The sequence below is a fragment of the Bombus vosnesenskii genome, unplaced genomic scaffold, assembly GCF_011952255.1.
Source record: "Bombus vosnesenskii isolate JDL3184/JDL3185 unplaced genomic scaffold, Bvos_JDL3184-5_v1.1 scf7180000013348, whole genome shotgun sequence".
NCBI classification, from domain to species: domain Eukaryota; kingdom Metazoa; phylum Arthropoda; class Insecta; order Hymenoptera; family Apidae; genus Bombus; species Bombus vosnesenskii.
In genome coordinates, this window is record NW_022882984.1 from 1,495,461 (window position 1) to 1,509,932 (window position 14,472).

At 30.7% G+C, this 14,472-nt stretch overlaps 3 protein-coding genes across 4 annotated transcripts; 1 reads left to right on the top strand and 2 right to left on the bottom strand.

The window, feature by feature from the left end:
* Positions 1 to 60: 60 nt before the first annotated feature.
* Positions 61 to 4,890, bottom strand: LOC117236309 (protein pellino). Of its 2 annotated transcripts, XM_033499145.1 has the most exons (8): positions 4,452 to 4,890; positions 2,762 to 2,940; positions 1,894 to 2,076; positions 1,582 to 1,813; positions 1,308 to 1,508; positions 942 to 1,229; positions 534 to 865; positions 61 to 445 (listed from the first exon to the last, which is right to left on the bottom strand). In XM_033499145.1, the coding sequence occupies exons 2-8, from the start codon at positions 2,794 to 2,796 to the stop codon at positions 319 to 321; spliced, it is 1,398 nt and encodes a 465-aa protein (XP_033355036.1). In that variant the 5' UTR covers positions 2,797 to 2,940; positions 4,452 to 4,890; the 3' UTR covers positions 61 to 318. The 2 variants fall into 2 exon arrangements, with proteins under 2 accessions (XP_033355036.1, XP_033355037.1); XM_033499146.1 differs by lacking the exon at positions 2,762 to 2,940 and having other exon boundaries at positions 4,452 to 4,889.
* Positions 4,891 to 8,132: 3,242 nt separating this feature from the next.
* LOC117236271 (odorant receptor 13a-like) lies at positions 8,133 to 10,656 on the top strand. The gene is made up of 9 exons (XM_033499074.1): positions 8,133 to 8,145; positions 8,233 to 8,285; positions 8,353 to 8,475; positions 8,662 to 9,107; positions 9,171 to 9,335; positions 9,426 to 9,516; positions 10,085 to 10,221; positions 10,298 to 10,430; positions 10,505 to 10,656. Exons 1-9 carry the CDS (start codon positions 8,133 to 8,135, stop codon positions 10,553 to 10,555), a joined length of 1,212 nt encoding a protein of 403 aa, XP_033354965.1. The 3' UTR covers positions 10,556 to 10,656.
* A 56-nt stretch (positions 10,657 to 10,712) lies between these two features.
* LOC117236306 (nuclear cap-binding protein subunit 1) lies at positions 10,713 to 14,190 on the bottom strand. Its single transcript, XM_033499141.1, has 11 exons — positions 14,151 to 14,190; positions 13,567 to 14,035; positions 12,997 to 13,491; positions 12,745 to 12,916; positions 12,469 to 12,674; positions 12,279 to 12,382; positions 11,968 to 12,203; positions 11,717 to 11,895; positions 11,387 to 11,642; positions 11,205 to 11,318; positions 10,713 to 11,122 (listed from the first exon to the last, which is right to left on the bottom strand). The coding sequence occupies exons 1-11, from the start codon at positions 14,188 to 14,190 to the stop codon at positions 11,009 to 11,011; spliced, it is 2,385 nt and encodes a 794-aa protein (XP_033355032.1). The 3' UTR covers positions 10,713 to 11,008.
* Between the last annotated feature and the right edge of the window lie 282 nt (positions 14,191 to 14,472).

Below are 14,472 nucleotides of genomic sequence, written 5' to 3' on the forward strand. Positions count from 1 at the left end.
AACTAAAAAATTTGCGTTATTAAATTAAGAAATTCCACGATATATAAAAAATATATATAATTAATACTGTTTAAGAAGGGATATTTATTTTAAGAGCCATGTACATAGTAAGTATTGCAGAGCTATTTGTACATACAAAAGTTTTGCTTAAATTTATGTTTGTGGGAAGAAGATAGAACTTTGTTATATATATATATATATTATATATATATATATTCGTATTAAGATTATTTACATTTTATTAATTTCAATAGTCCTTGCATTTTATAAGAAGTTAATAGTTTCTACACATACTCACGATCTTACAATAAACGAACCTCAATCTACATTATCTTGGAAAATCAGTTTTACATATCCTGGTGTTCCTTCAAGAGGGACTGCGCAAAACGGACAAATTGCAATATAACCATTTGTACCATGTGGAATTGCAACTTTCTCCCAATATCTGTAACACGATACAATTTTACATACTATAAATATATATCGTTAAACGAATGAAAACCCACAAGTACTGTAGTATACTTAATACTAACTTGACAGTTTTTTCTGTAGCCATGTGTCCACAAGGCCTAAATGCATAAGTAGGCGGGCCACAATCCACATAAAATGCAGGTTCTATTCCCATAGAAAGTTTAACTACTGAACCGGCTACTAGACACATTGGACACCTTCTAGTGGCTTTGTCTTTTTCTTGACCCCAATCATGGAGACCTTGTACATGTCCACATTTCAAATAGACATATGGTTGCTGTTGTGCTGAATCTGCAGCTGCTTTACGTGGTATAACTAATGTATTTAAACCAACGGGGCATTGTGGTCTTCCGGCATTTATAGCATCAACTAGTTCTTCTAAATTATGCTTTGTCTGTGTAAAACATATTTTATATTTTCGATTTGTAATCTTCATACGAATGTAAGGATTATAAATTATTTGCACTTACTGGCGACTTTGCCAGACCTTCCGCTGATCTCCAAAGTAACGTGGCACCGCAAAGATCGATCAAAGTTCCATCTTGCAGAATATTGTTCTCATCTTCTACGACATTTCCTTTTTGTTGGGCACTTCGACTTTCCCTTAACGAGAAAACTCCTCCACCTACGCTGACTTCTCTCCAAAAACCACACTGTGCTTCACCGCCACAAAACTGACCCCGCGGATGCATTATTAAAACGCCATTTGTTGTGAGCCCATCAATCTCACGATTTTCTTGCCACTTTGTTGCTTTTTCCTAAAACAATCAATTTTTATGTTTTTCTTATAATCCCATTGAAACAAATATTTGTATATGGTATAAAAGGAAACTTACCCCTAAAAAGATATTTCTTGAACTATCAAAACCTGCAGCATATATTCTGGCGATTCTAGGATCCGATCGATCGGCGAGAATTCGACAGGCAAACCTGCTAATTGTACTTTGAGCAACGCGTCCTTCGTTCGAACCGTCACTACCGCCTGCACATGTGTCCATGACAACAAAGTCAATAGGAGATTCGGAAGAACGTCCAACCTATATTTATAAATGCATTGATGTAAATGAGAATATTCCAATATTTAAAAGAATTAAACAATATTAAACTTACCTGAAACATATCAGTTCCTTCATCTTCGGTATACTCCACGATAACGGCTTGTGTTCGAGAAAGAGTATACGATATCGAATGTTGTTTTGTATTAAGAATAGCTTGTGAACTATGAGGTGTTTTAACGATGTAATGTTTACTGCGTTTCACGCCATTTGGTACAGGTCTTTTAAACAAAACGAACTTACTTCTTCTCCTTCCTCTATCCCCTGGTGGAAGGAATCCATTGTAACTAAAAAATATTTAATTAACTTATACTTTCGTACATTAATATTTCTATTCAAATGTAAGAGACAAAAATTAGCTTCTTACCCAAGAATAACTAATTCTCCATATTTTATTAGCTGTTTTGGTTTTTCATGGCGGTAACTGTGGGACCTATGAGGATTAGCATGTGTATGATTGTGATTATGTTTGCTGCGTGGACTGTGAGGTGCACCAACTGTTTCTCCTTCTTCCACAAGTAATGGACTTTCACTGCTACCACCGTCAGATCTGAAATAAATGTAATGTAATGATTAATAGCAAAACTAGTAACTGATATTATTTTTATGATAGTTATTGATATAACACTACAAGTAATAATTTTATTTTAAGATTGAGAAATATTTGAGGAAAGAATGAATGATTAATATTTCTGCCACCTTTGCCTTTTTTCTTTCTTACAATATTGTATAGTGCAATATAATGTCTATGTTCCTTACACATTGTATCACTGTTGGTATTCTTAAGCCTAGTATTAAACATAGATATTTTTACAAATATTTTCATAGGTTTAAAACATTTTTATGGTGTGGAAGTATCTAGTTTTGTTTTTATTTACTTATACTTTTTATGCTAGAAAATATACAGTCATTATGTATAAAAATGGACAACTAAATTAATTGTTCCATATATTTTAACACATTATAAGTAGTATATAGCTTTAAGGTGGATGTCAGTAACATAAGTGCTAAAATTCAGAAAATAAACCTGTTATTTTTAAAATGATAGAAATAACAGTATTTTGTAATTCATTTTAAAAATCACAAGGGGGAAACCTTCCTAAGAAGGATTACATAATTTGAATTACAAAAAGAAAGATTTGAAAATTAATATAAAGATAGAATATAAGTCACCTATTTGTAGATCTCTGTTTTTTCTTGTCCTACAGTATGTAATACGTAAACCACTTACTTACCGCGAAGGGCATGGAATACGTTTAGTTACTGGCATCCTCCTTTGAGTAAAATTAACAGATTACTACTTCCACTGTACTTCAAAAGATACTCATAAGGACAGACAGTCTTAAGTATCTTTGCAAAGTTGAGCAAACATGAGCAAGTGCAACATGGGATGCTGTGAATTGGTAATTATAATCTGCAATAAGAAACATTCAGTGTAATAATAATTGCTATACTATTGTATAGTTTAGCATTCTCCTAGATTTAATAAAAGTTTCAAACAATCTAGTTACTTCTTTGATTAAGAAAAGATAAAAAATCCGGTAATAGTAGAAAACTAAGAAAGGATTTGTTATCCTGGTATAATAAATTGGTATATTGGAATATTATATTATATTATATTATGCGAACATTAATTTATTATTTTATTAATTATACATAACTGTAACATTATACATTGATATTGCTTTGTAGGAAAAACTGTCTGTTCCTATACATGATGTCATACAGTATGGTCAAGATATTTTCTAAGATAGATTTGTTCATAAAAAATATACCCTCGTGATAAAATTTAGTTATAACATATTTATTTAAATTAGAACAGCAGATATTACAAGCAAGAAATAAAAAATACATTATATCTTCTAAGGAAAATATATTACCAATATGAGACTGTTTAATTGATATAGCTATTCTTGATTTCATCTGATTGTATTGGTCAAAGAGTTGATTCTTTTATCTTATCTATATATTCATTTTTATCAAAATATTGCACCCATCAATTGCATTGATATAAACAAGTACATATATTACATTAAACATTACTATAACCGAGAATTGATGCATGCATACTTATTCAAATAACATTTATTTAAATGATACGTGCTTCTCATTTAAATAAATTAAATATTCTTTTTTTAAAGTAATATTTAATTGCCATTATTTAATTTCTAATGTTTAATTTCTATGTCACTAAATCTTAAATCTAAATACTTCTAATTTATTTCATATTACTGTAGAAATATACAAACATTCAATAATGTATTTACATTTTTGTGCTTATTTTAAGTATTTCTAATTTGATTTTATATAAATCATAAACATAGTACCACAACCATTATATAAATGCTAAGGCATCCTTAATACCATCATTTTCTATCACACACACTTGTGTATATTTTTCCTTGGAGAAAATAATAAAACGCTTTTTGTAAAATATAAAAATATTTATTGTATATTCAATCGTCATTTTAAATAAAATGTTTTCATTAAACGTAGAATATATCTGCCAATTTATTTTTATCCATCGTTTTCACGATATAAACGTCTTATATATAACCGTCTATGGCACATAAATTGATAATAAACAAAGAAAATTTCATTTTAATTTTACATCATATTTAACATTGTAACCTATGGAAAAATATTAAGAACGAATATTAAACTCTAGCAATAGATTTCAATCTTTGGAAAAATATTATTTGGATGGCATTCTATAAGTTACATTTAAAAATAATAATAATAATATATATGTAGGTAAATGTTTATTTGATCGAACAGCGAACTAAAAACTTTGGGAAAAAATCTACCGATTTGGAACATAGAAAAAGAAAGGGAGTAATATCGAGCACGAATGGATCGTAAAGGAATCACAATGTACAAACAACTTTAATTAACCTAGGCATTCAGAAACGATGGTCTATTTACCGTATCACCATGCTGAGCTCTGCGTTCAGAAACGATTATCGCCGCACGTTCGAGACACGCAACAACAGTCAACCGATCGTTTGCACAAAAACTAACGAAGTATAAAAATCATTTGTCCACTGTTATGCCTTAATTTAATTTTCCATTTCTAGATTACACTGTTACTATGTTCATGATATTCGAATAGTATCGCGCTGATGATCCTCTTATTCATGATTACGGCACACACGGATTCACGGACCAATATTATCGGGATAAAATCACCCTAACTAAAAAAATTCTATGAATAAATATTTGACGATAAACGAGACACCGATATTTTTTCTCCCCGATAATCGCTAGACGCACCGATTATTCGTAAGTACCTCGCATAAACTATACCAGACTATACTCATCGAACAATCACGACACCGATCACGACACGACCGAAAGATATACGAGTGGAAGGCGTTATAGCCACCAATCTAGGAAAAAAATTCCCTTGTTTCTTACTATAATCTACGTCTATATAACTAACATGGCGCCAGTTTCAAACGAATTAAGAATCGTTAGCTTTTTATTATATTACATGTGTAGATTGCGTATTATTAGTGATAGACACTTGGATCTTAATTTTGGAGTGATTTGAAATTTGTCAAAATTCACAACAAGACTTATCCGAAATTTAAATACTCAATAACTATCGAAAAACTTAAGATTTAAAACTTGTCAAGACCTTCGAAAGTTTGAAGTATCAAATCATGTTCGAAATGGTCCGAATTTTCCGCCACATGCATATATTCAAAACGATTCAAAACATTCTAGAGACATCACTATACATTATATACATGTATATACATGTTATACACATTTAATCGGTGCTAGCAGAAACTAGTAAACTAGCAGAAACGACTAAAAAGTCGTTACTTTTGATTCGCTGAAAAAGTAATAAAACCGATTTCTTGAAAAATATACCTTTTCTATTTGTATCACTCTTCCGATAAAGCGACGATTTAATTACTTACTACTTACCTCTTTCTTTTTGATTTTTTGACGTTGTTGTTGAATATCAATTAATAAAATGAAATTGTTTAAGGAAAGGACGAGATGAGGAGATTTACGTTCTTCATAAATGATTTCCTGTATCCTATTGAGTTATTCGTCGGACAGAAATAAAAAATTTTGCAGAAAACTACACAAACTACTTTGATTGATATACGAAATGGTAAATAATTATAATAATTTCACATTATCATCAATTGTCTGAAATAACAGAATGCTCCATTAAATGATCCATGAATACCATTAATTAAGGCTTAAAATCTATTTACAGTTGTTTGAACGGTTACGGTTTAAAATTGAACCTGAGATTTTGTGAAATAGATTTTGTGCAAGACTAGGATTTGGCCTTACAAGTATCATGGCGTATAATTCGACTATCATGGACGTCTTATTTATCTTTTTAACAACTTCTTTTCTAAAATTAATGCAACACCAATCATCAAACAGTTGTCTTTGAATAAGGGGAAATCTGCTTGACGTTATATACTAAATATAATTTTTGTTTAATATTTTTTGTAACATATTGGTACTTATCGACTCTGATTAAGCGATATCTTTTAAAATGTAAGTTACCCTATGTTCTCAGATAAGTAAATCGATCGAATCGTGCGGAATAGATTATGACACCAACATCTAATGTATCATGGTAATTGAGTGCAAATACTGTAAGATCTTATCAATTAGTCAAAAATGATATAACTGAACGTGCAAACGTCCGCCTCAATACTTACATACTTCTCTTCATCAATTGTGTATCGACAATTGCAGTAATTTCTCTTCTTTTTATAGGACACACAGACAATCTCGTCGTATTTCACTGTTCTGTCCTCAACAATTTAAAAAACAATAATTGTTATTGTACTTAATATTAGTATTGAAGTGTTACTGAAATTAACCATCTCCGAATAATTGTATCCTTTACAAAACAACAGAATTCCTATAAATTTTGGGAATGATGAATTACCATTATGCAAGACCTGCGTAATTATGGATGTCTAGACTATTGGAAGAAAATGTATTTCCACCGTTCGAATTCGTCATTCTGTGATACCAATATCGTTTGATATTCCTCATCCATCTTTAATAAATTTTGCGTCTATTACTTTTCCCCCTTTGGATTTCTTGAAGCGTGTTAAGGCGTGTAATTATACGAAGATCTAATTTTTAAAATTTCAGCTGTAGTGAAACTTATACAAATTTATAGACGTTACTGGCGTTCGTTATGATTATCGTCATCGCCATACATTAGTATTCTCGTAGTAACATGACTGTCTTGTTTACAGTTATAAGATAAAGAATTATATTTGTCGGTACGTTTCGATAGTTAAATCATAAATTGGATTAACACTGCATAGTTAGAAAAGCATTAAATTTATCATATAATTCTGGCAATTTTTATATACTAGTTCAATCCAGTAGTAAATATTATATTAACGATGGATTTTTGCTATCATAAATATATAATGCAAATTCACACGTACATAGATATGTAAGTAGATATGATTTACAATGATTTGGCATGGAATATAGTGAATTTCTTGAATCATTGATAAAACTGCAACACAATCTTACATAATATCCTATCGTGTATTATTACCACTAAATATCTTTTTAAACATAAATTTCATGCCATTGTTCTTTTTACAATTTCATCCTATCATTCGAGGAAAGTATTATTCTAGGCTTTTGTTCTAGTAACATCAATTTATTTATACATAATTCGTATTTTTAGGATTACCTCGGCTATGGAGAGAGAGACGCAGAATAAGTAAACGATGCCTTGCGTTAATATTTTCGATAGAGTACTCTGAAACGGCCATACTCCGATGATGGACAAAAGACGCTTGTTCAATCGAAAGGCAGGCTGCTCGAAGAAATTCATGTCGATTATCGTCGCGTTTCTTTCATTTCTTCGACTCATAATTGAAGCTAAGAGACGAAGACATAGTATAATATACTGCGACGATGGCGAGTAATAAAAAGTCGAACGAAACACAAGGAAAATCGACGATGATTTGCTCGTTAAATTATTAACAAGTTAGTTAATTATTTAAACAGTCACAGCGTCCGTCTTCCTGCGTTCGTTCAATAAAAAAAAAAAACGAGATTTTTACGTTCTTTAAAAGCTCTCCCTCGAGGTTTTATTCCTTTAATGTTAAAATGATAGATTCGTAGAATGATAGCTAATTAAAGAATATTAGTACTTCTTCTTTTCCTTTTATCATTTTACACAGAACGATCTATTTAATAAGCGAAACGATCGACTGTTACTAAACGTCCTGTTAAAAGTAGACTATAGAAAATTGATTCTCCGCATTAGAACGATTTTCATTTTATAGTAAGTTTTAATAAACCCTTCGCGCGGAGAACTTCTTCGATGTCTTCGATGTGCAGTAGACAAAATTGGCAATGTGATGTGTGAACTAGTTTTATTCTTACGCGTTGACATTTTTAAAGCGTATAACATTTTTTTCACATATTCTCTTTCTTTTTTATATTATAAAATGTCCTACAATTATAATTACAAATAAAAAGTGTGATATAGAAATTATTTAATTGTCCTTCTCGAAGTATATACAGTACTTCACTGAATGAATGATCAGGAAACGAATCTGCTCGCGATCACTTAACTAATGAAAAATGTCTGAATCTCGTATGATCGGTTGGCAACAAATTAAAGGAATAATTCCCTGAGCTTAATGAATTATTTATATATCAGTGAAAATTGTAATTATTATAGCAGAATGCGATAATTTGGCATGGAATAGAATTTCGTACTTTTCTCAAGCGCTAGTATCTCGAATAAGCTTTTATTTATTTGCTTTTGTAATTCAATACTTCGTTTCTTTTTTTGTTTTAGATTCGAGGATTATCCAACGAGTGGAGTGTCAACAAAAATGCTATCATTGAATGCATACCACCGTTGGTGACAATCTCTCTCTGCTTGTCGTCGCATTTGAACCTAATTTGTAACACAGAGAAGGTACTGTCTCTTGCCTCGTTTACTCTACGAATATTCAGAATTGAAAACAATTAATTCATTTAATTCTATTTCAATCTTTAGTAAGGAATAATATTCTCAGGATGAAAGCAACTTGTTTTTCTGTACTCTATAATAAACTCTTTTTATTTTTATTAAATGATCCTTTTTTGGTTTCTTTTATTACAGGTCAAAGATGTACTCTTATTCATTAAAAATGATCATAATTATTACATAAACCGGCCAGAAAATAAGATTCTTCAATTTTATACCACGCAAGGAAACAAAATTATATTATATTATCTCTGTAAGAGTGCGTTAGTTCAAAATGAAGAGAAATTATTTTCATCGACTTTAAAGGCATTTTCCATTTTAGCGTACCTTTATTCAACAGTTTTGGCTTTCTTACTGGGTCCAACCATATCACTAGTAATTGATCTCATTCAATCGAATCATTCCAAGGAGAAAAGCTTACCAGTCATAGTCGATTATGGCGTGGATACACAACAATATTTTTATTATGTGTTCATACCTGTATATATAGCAATATTCATAGTAGCTATGGTAGTTTCTACTAGCTATAGCGCTTACATATTATACGTCCAACATGCCTGTGCTTTGTTTGCAATTGTGAGGTAAAATTCATCTCTATTGATTCAAATATTCTGTGACATTTGATCTCAAAAATTTGTTTACAGTTATCAATTAAGAACTATACACATTTTGGATACAAGTAGCTTGATAAACTTAAAGGATCATCATTTACTCGAAAAGTATAAAAATGTCGAATTATCACAGGAAGAAAAGGAGAAGATTTTTAGAAAACTGTTACTTTGTATAAAAGAACATAAAAATGCAATAAGGTCGATAGTTTATTGTTAATGTACAGTCATTACTTATTTCGTTCGTGTGAGAAATTAATCCATTTCTTTTTTTTTTCCTTTTTTCTGTAGATACTCAAATCTCGTGGAATCATTGTTCGCCAAATTTATATTAGCTCAAATGTTTTTTCACATTATCTGTCTTAGCATTGGTGGAGTTGGAGTAGGTATTGTATTTTTACATGCAACTACAGTCTATCCCACAAGACCGTACTGGCAATATCTACGAAAATTGATATTTAATGAGGGAGTGGTTATTACGCTTTGGCTTATAATATCTTACCATAGTTTATATTACTGAAAAGCATAGAGCTATTCGAAATGAATACTGTATATGTTAAGCGATTTGAAGCGGTATTTTGCCGGACTGGCTGTTCGTAGCTTGACGTAAATTCCATATAAAATGTTTGATCTATTATAAAACACAAATTGAAAGAAAAACATATTTTAAAATTAAGCACTTTAATAGATCGCGTTCAAAAAATATGGAGGTCATTATCTGTACCGTACACCGAAGAATTAACAGAAAGTATGCTGAAACTGTATTGCCAAACTGTAATCAATAATGGAGGAGATTGGATTCGTTAGTATTTTAGATGTACTTTCGATTCGTATTAAATTTTTTACAAATATATCAATAGAAATATCGCCAGTACGCCGTTGTAAATTAGAAAGTTCTTCCTTAATTCTATATAATAATAAATAATAACGAAATGCTTTGCTATTTTTAGACTGTCTTGAACTTAGGTAATACGGACGAAATGACGCGATTTGGATCACTTGCATTGGCACAAGCTATACATATATTCATTCTTTGCCTTCCTGGACAAAGATTATTAAATCATAGTGAAGAAGTATATGTCGCGACGTAAGAATATTTTATATTTCTTTGATGTTTTTCAACTTTTACATTCCAACGATTAATTGATAACCAATTACTTTAGATGTGAGGTAGTGTGGTATATGCTCCCTAAAAAGTTTCATAGTTTATATATGTTATTAATCGCAAGGACAATGAAATTCAGCAAAATAACAGCTTTCAAAATGGCGGTCATGTCAATGGAAACGTTTCTCGAGGTAAACATTTCTTATTGTAACTCTTTAGATAATCGTAAAAGTATACGTAATTTTATTATTATTTATATTTTCAGATTATTCAAACCACAATGAGTTACTTCACTATGTTATTATCGACTATATAAACTTAAATGAAAAATGAATATATCTTAGTTATATATTTAATAGAAACTATCAGTATAATATATTTTGTTCTTTGTATTTTTATTTACAATACATACGTATGATGAAATAATGAATTCTATCATTTATACTGTAATGCCTTGTTGAAAAGAAATATACTTAAAGCTGGATAAATATATTTACATCACGCGTAATAACGCATTTAGCATTTACACATAATGTTATGTTACATATTACATGATATTATGCTGTCCTGAAAATCAAATAATTTGTCACAGAATATATTGCAATATAAAAATTTCCTCTTTTTAGTTCTAATTCGCCAATCGCGTCATGAAAAGTCACAATGTGTCTAACAATGATTATATAAAATATTCAAAAGTTGGAAATTAGTCTCCCAACTTTTCGATAACATAAAATACATTTAACATAACGATTACTGTAGAAAATGACATTCATGCTCGTAGAGAAACAAACTGATGGAAAACATCCAAAATATGCGGATCCAGGTCTGGAGTAAAAAGTAAAGTTTCTAATGTTGATGAATACTTTTGAACCTGCTCATGATGCTGTTAATAAGAGAAAAAACAATTAACATTGTGTGCAAACAAAAGAATACATTTTATTTTTATCATTTGATAAAAAGCTTACAGTTAGGAACACTTGCTGTAGTCTGCCAATGGTCCATTTGTACCAGTGAGTATTATAATCTATACCGTCAGTATCACAGCGTCCTAAATGTTCCGATAGAATCATTATAAAACGCTGAAAAAAGATATTAGTGAATATCTTTTTTATTTCTATAATAGTAATAATAAGATAATTATATGTACCTGGAAAATGATAAGGAACAAATTTTTCTGATCTGCTTGAGCTGTTTCCAGCTTTTCCTCCATTCTTTCTACAACATCTTCCGAAGGTTTTTCCCTATTCCTGTCTTTATTATTGTCTTCATCTTCTGACGATGAACCTGACCTACTTTCTGCTCTCCTCAACTTCTCACGAGCTTCCGCTAATTCTGTGCTTAACTTTGTTACATGTTTGTTTTTCTTTCGGATTGTTAAATGAAGAATTTCCCAAATATATAATCTATAAAGACGATATAGTAAATATAAATGTTGTTAAATGTTTTAAAACAGTATTGTTTATAAAATTATACATACTTGGTAAATTCTGATACCATTTCTTTAGAAAATATCCAATTTGCGATTGCACTACATTCAATAATACCAGTTTTTAAGAATTTATCAGTCAAGACTACCATCATTTGATAGTGATTCTTCCATAATGCATACATATTTCTCAAAATGCATATTTGAGCTTCTTCAGTTTCAGCAAGAACCTGAAAATACAAACTTATTACATCTGCAATTATTTTTGTCAGATTATAAATATTTTTTGTTCAAAATCTTACTTGAAAAACATAATGAAATTTTCCTATCGCTGCAAAACTGTGGCTAAAGCTTTTTGAACCTAAATTCAATAATGTTTGTACAAAGACATCAATTTTCAAAGGATTGAAATTATTCGTTTCTTCATTTTCTCTAGGACCTGGTAACGTATTTAATACGTTGAGAACTTCTTCTGGAGTACACTTACGTCTTATAGAAACGACCAATTCATGAGCTGCTGCTGTGCCCGGAAGTGAACCTATAGAACAATTTTTTCTAGATAGGATTTTCATCTATTATCTATAAATAATATTATTAAAAAATTTGTATTTACTGGCACCCTCTGAAGTATATTTATAAATAGGCTCTGGAGGTGCTGGAATTAAGTCAGCGTACGATCCTGGCATCATATCCCGTATTCTTTGGTAATATGATAATCTAAGTATAAATTACAAATAAAATATTATTTTTATGAACTTATTTATATCACTAAAACGTTTCCATGATTAATTTAACATATATACCGTAAAGCTTTTAGAAGTACTTCTCGAATAAATTTTGGCCGAGGATGTTCTGGATCGCGTTGCAAACAAGAATCCCAATCTTCCCAGGACCAACGAAATTGAAAATTGCTTAAATGATACGCGAACCACCATACGAAACGATCAAAAGCAGTAGCAGCCATACTGTCTATGCGACGGAATAAAATTTCTGTTGCTTGTGCCAAAACCTACATCAACATAAAGTAAAAGTACTGATAAATATTTGAATTTATAATATAATGATGCTTATCATTTTACCTGTGGCATTGTTGATGGTTGTAATTTGCAAAGTTCAATTAAAATCGACCCATAACATATTTCTAAATGCTTTGGAGCTGGTAGTCTAAATAATTCACCAAATATTACTTCAACTATACAATAATCCAATGGTATTTTTGCTTTATATGGAAAGTTCAATAGTTGGGCTGCACTGTAATTCATTATAAGCGAATATTTAATTACAGAACAGAAATACGAAAAAAAAACTAGATAAGAGTAGGAAATACGTACCAATCTTTTCTTTCAAAGAAGTAATTGTTGATAATTTGTTTTAAATGTTCCTCTATAAGAAAACGTTCTATAGCATGGCTTCCAGGTAATAACGGTCCTTCAGCTGGGCAATCTGTGTAATCAAACATGCGGAAAACAACTGTAGGTAGTGGATAGGAATAAGATTCATGATGCGGCGGTGGCATTATAGTAGGTAAATTGTGTTGCAATGCTTCGCATAATATTGAGTCAAACGCAAGATATGGTCTAGGAATATGTTTTTCTGCCCAATTGTCTTGCCTAAGTTTTCTCACTTGAGCCCATAAGCAATCTAAATATTCTTCCTGAGGGTGAGGTGTGTCACTTGACCATACTCTTAATGCTGCTTGATGCTTTTTACTTCTTTTATTTAAAAATATTTCTATTGTAACCATCAAATGGTCTAACTCTTGTTCCTTTTTTTCATATAATTCTCTTCCTACCCATGGTAATGTTGATAATACAGCATAGACATACCTATAATAAATAATAATAAATTAATATATTTTGTTACACTCATCCACAAAATCACATAGAATATATTTTACATACCAATCTCGTCTTACTTGGGGTACACCATCTTCATTAGCAGCATCTAACATATTGTCAAACAATTGCATTAAAGATCCACAAGATAAAACATGGCAGTTTACTAAATCGGCTAGAAATCTTAATGAATATCTAGCTACATCCCATTTACAAGCTTTCAATGCGTCTTTAAAGTTCTTTACCATGTAGTCAACAAATTCACCACCAAAATTAAAGTTCTTTGCATTCAACAATCCAACAAGAGTGGTATAAATTGTACATTTTTCTGGCATCCTAATTGCACATTCAGTCAGAATCCTAAGTATTTTGCTGCGAAATAGTCCAAGATCAGCTTCTAACACTGAAGCTAGACCCTCAAGGTTGCTCTCTAAGGATGATGTAGATTTTTCTCCTACTCTCAGGATGAGAGATTCAAGTCGATCTTCAATCTCTTGATTCTCTGATACCCTCCTACGTTTCTTATACGTCCGTTCTATAAAATTTATATAAAAATATAATACTTCCTCATGAGTAAAAAAAAGTAACATTCAACATATACAATTTTTAATTTTTTAAATAATGGTAATATAAGAAAAACGAGAATGTACCGTATCCATCTTCCTCTTCATGTATTCTTTTGCGACTCATTTTTTAGAAAATTGAATATATCGTGTTAATCAGTCGCAACGTTTACAACGTGATTTATTTCAACACGATTATATTTTACACAATTATACCGTAACTATAAATTATCATTGGATAACTAACTCTTCAATTTTCCACGTTCAATCTACAGATAGTCGCAAAGCGAAGCGTTACACAAAATATACCCTTAAGCACAAAGTGATACATAGATTACTATATTTCTTGTATATTCACAGTATCAATTGTGCACTGTACAGTCGTGGAAGTCGAACGCCCATCTGGTGG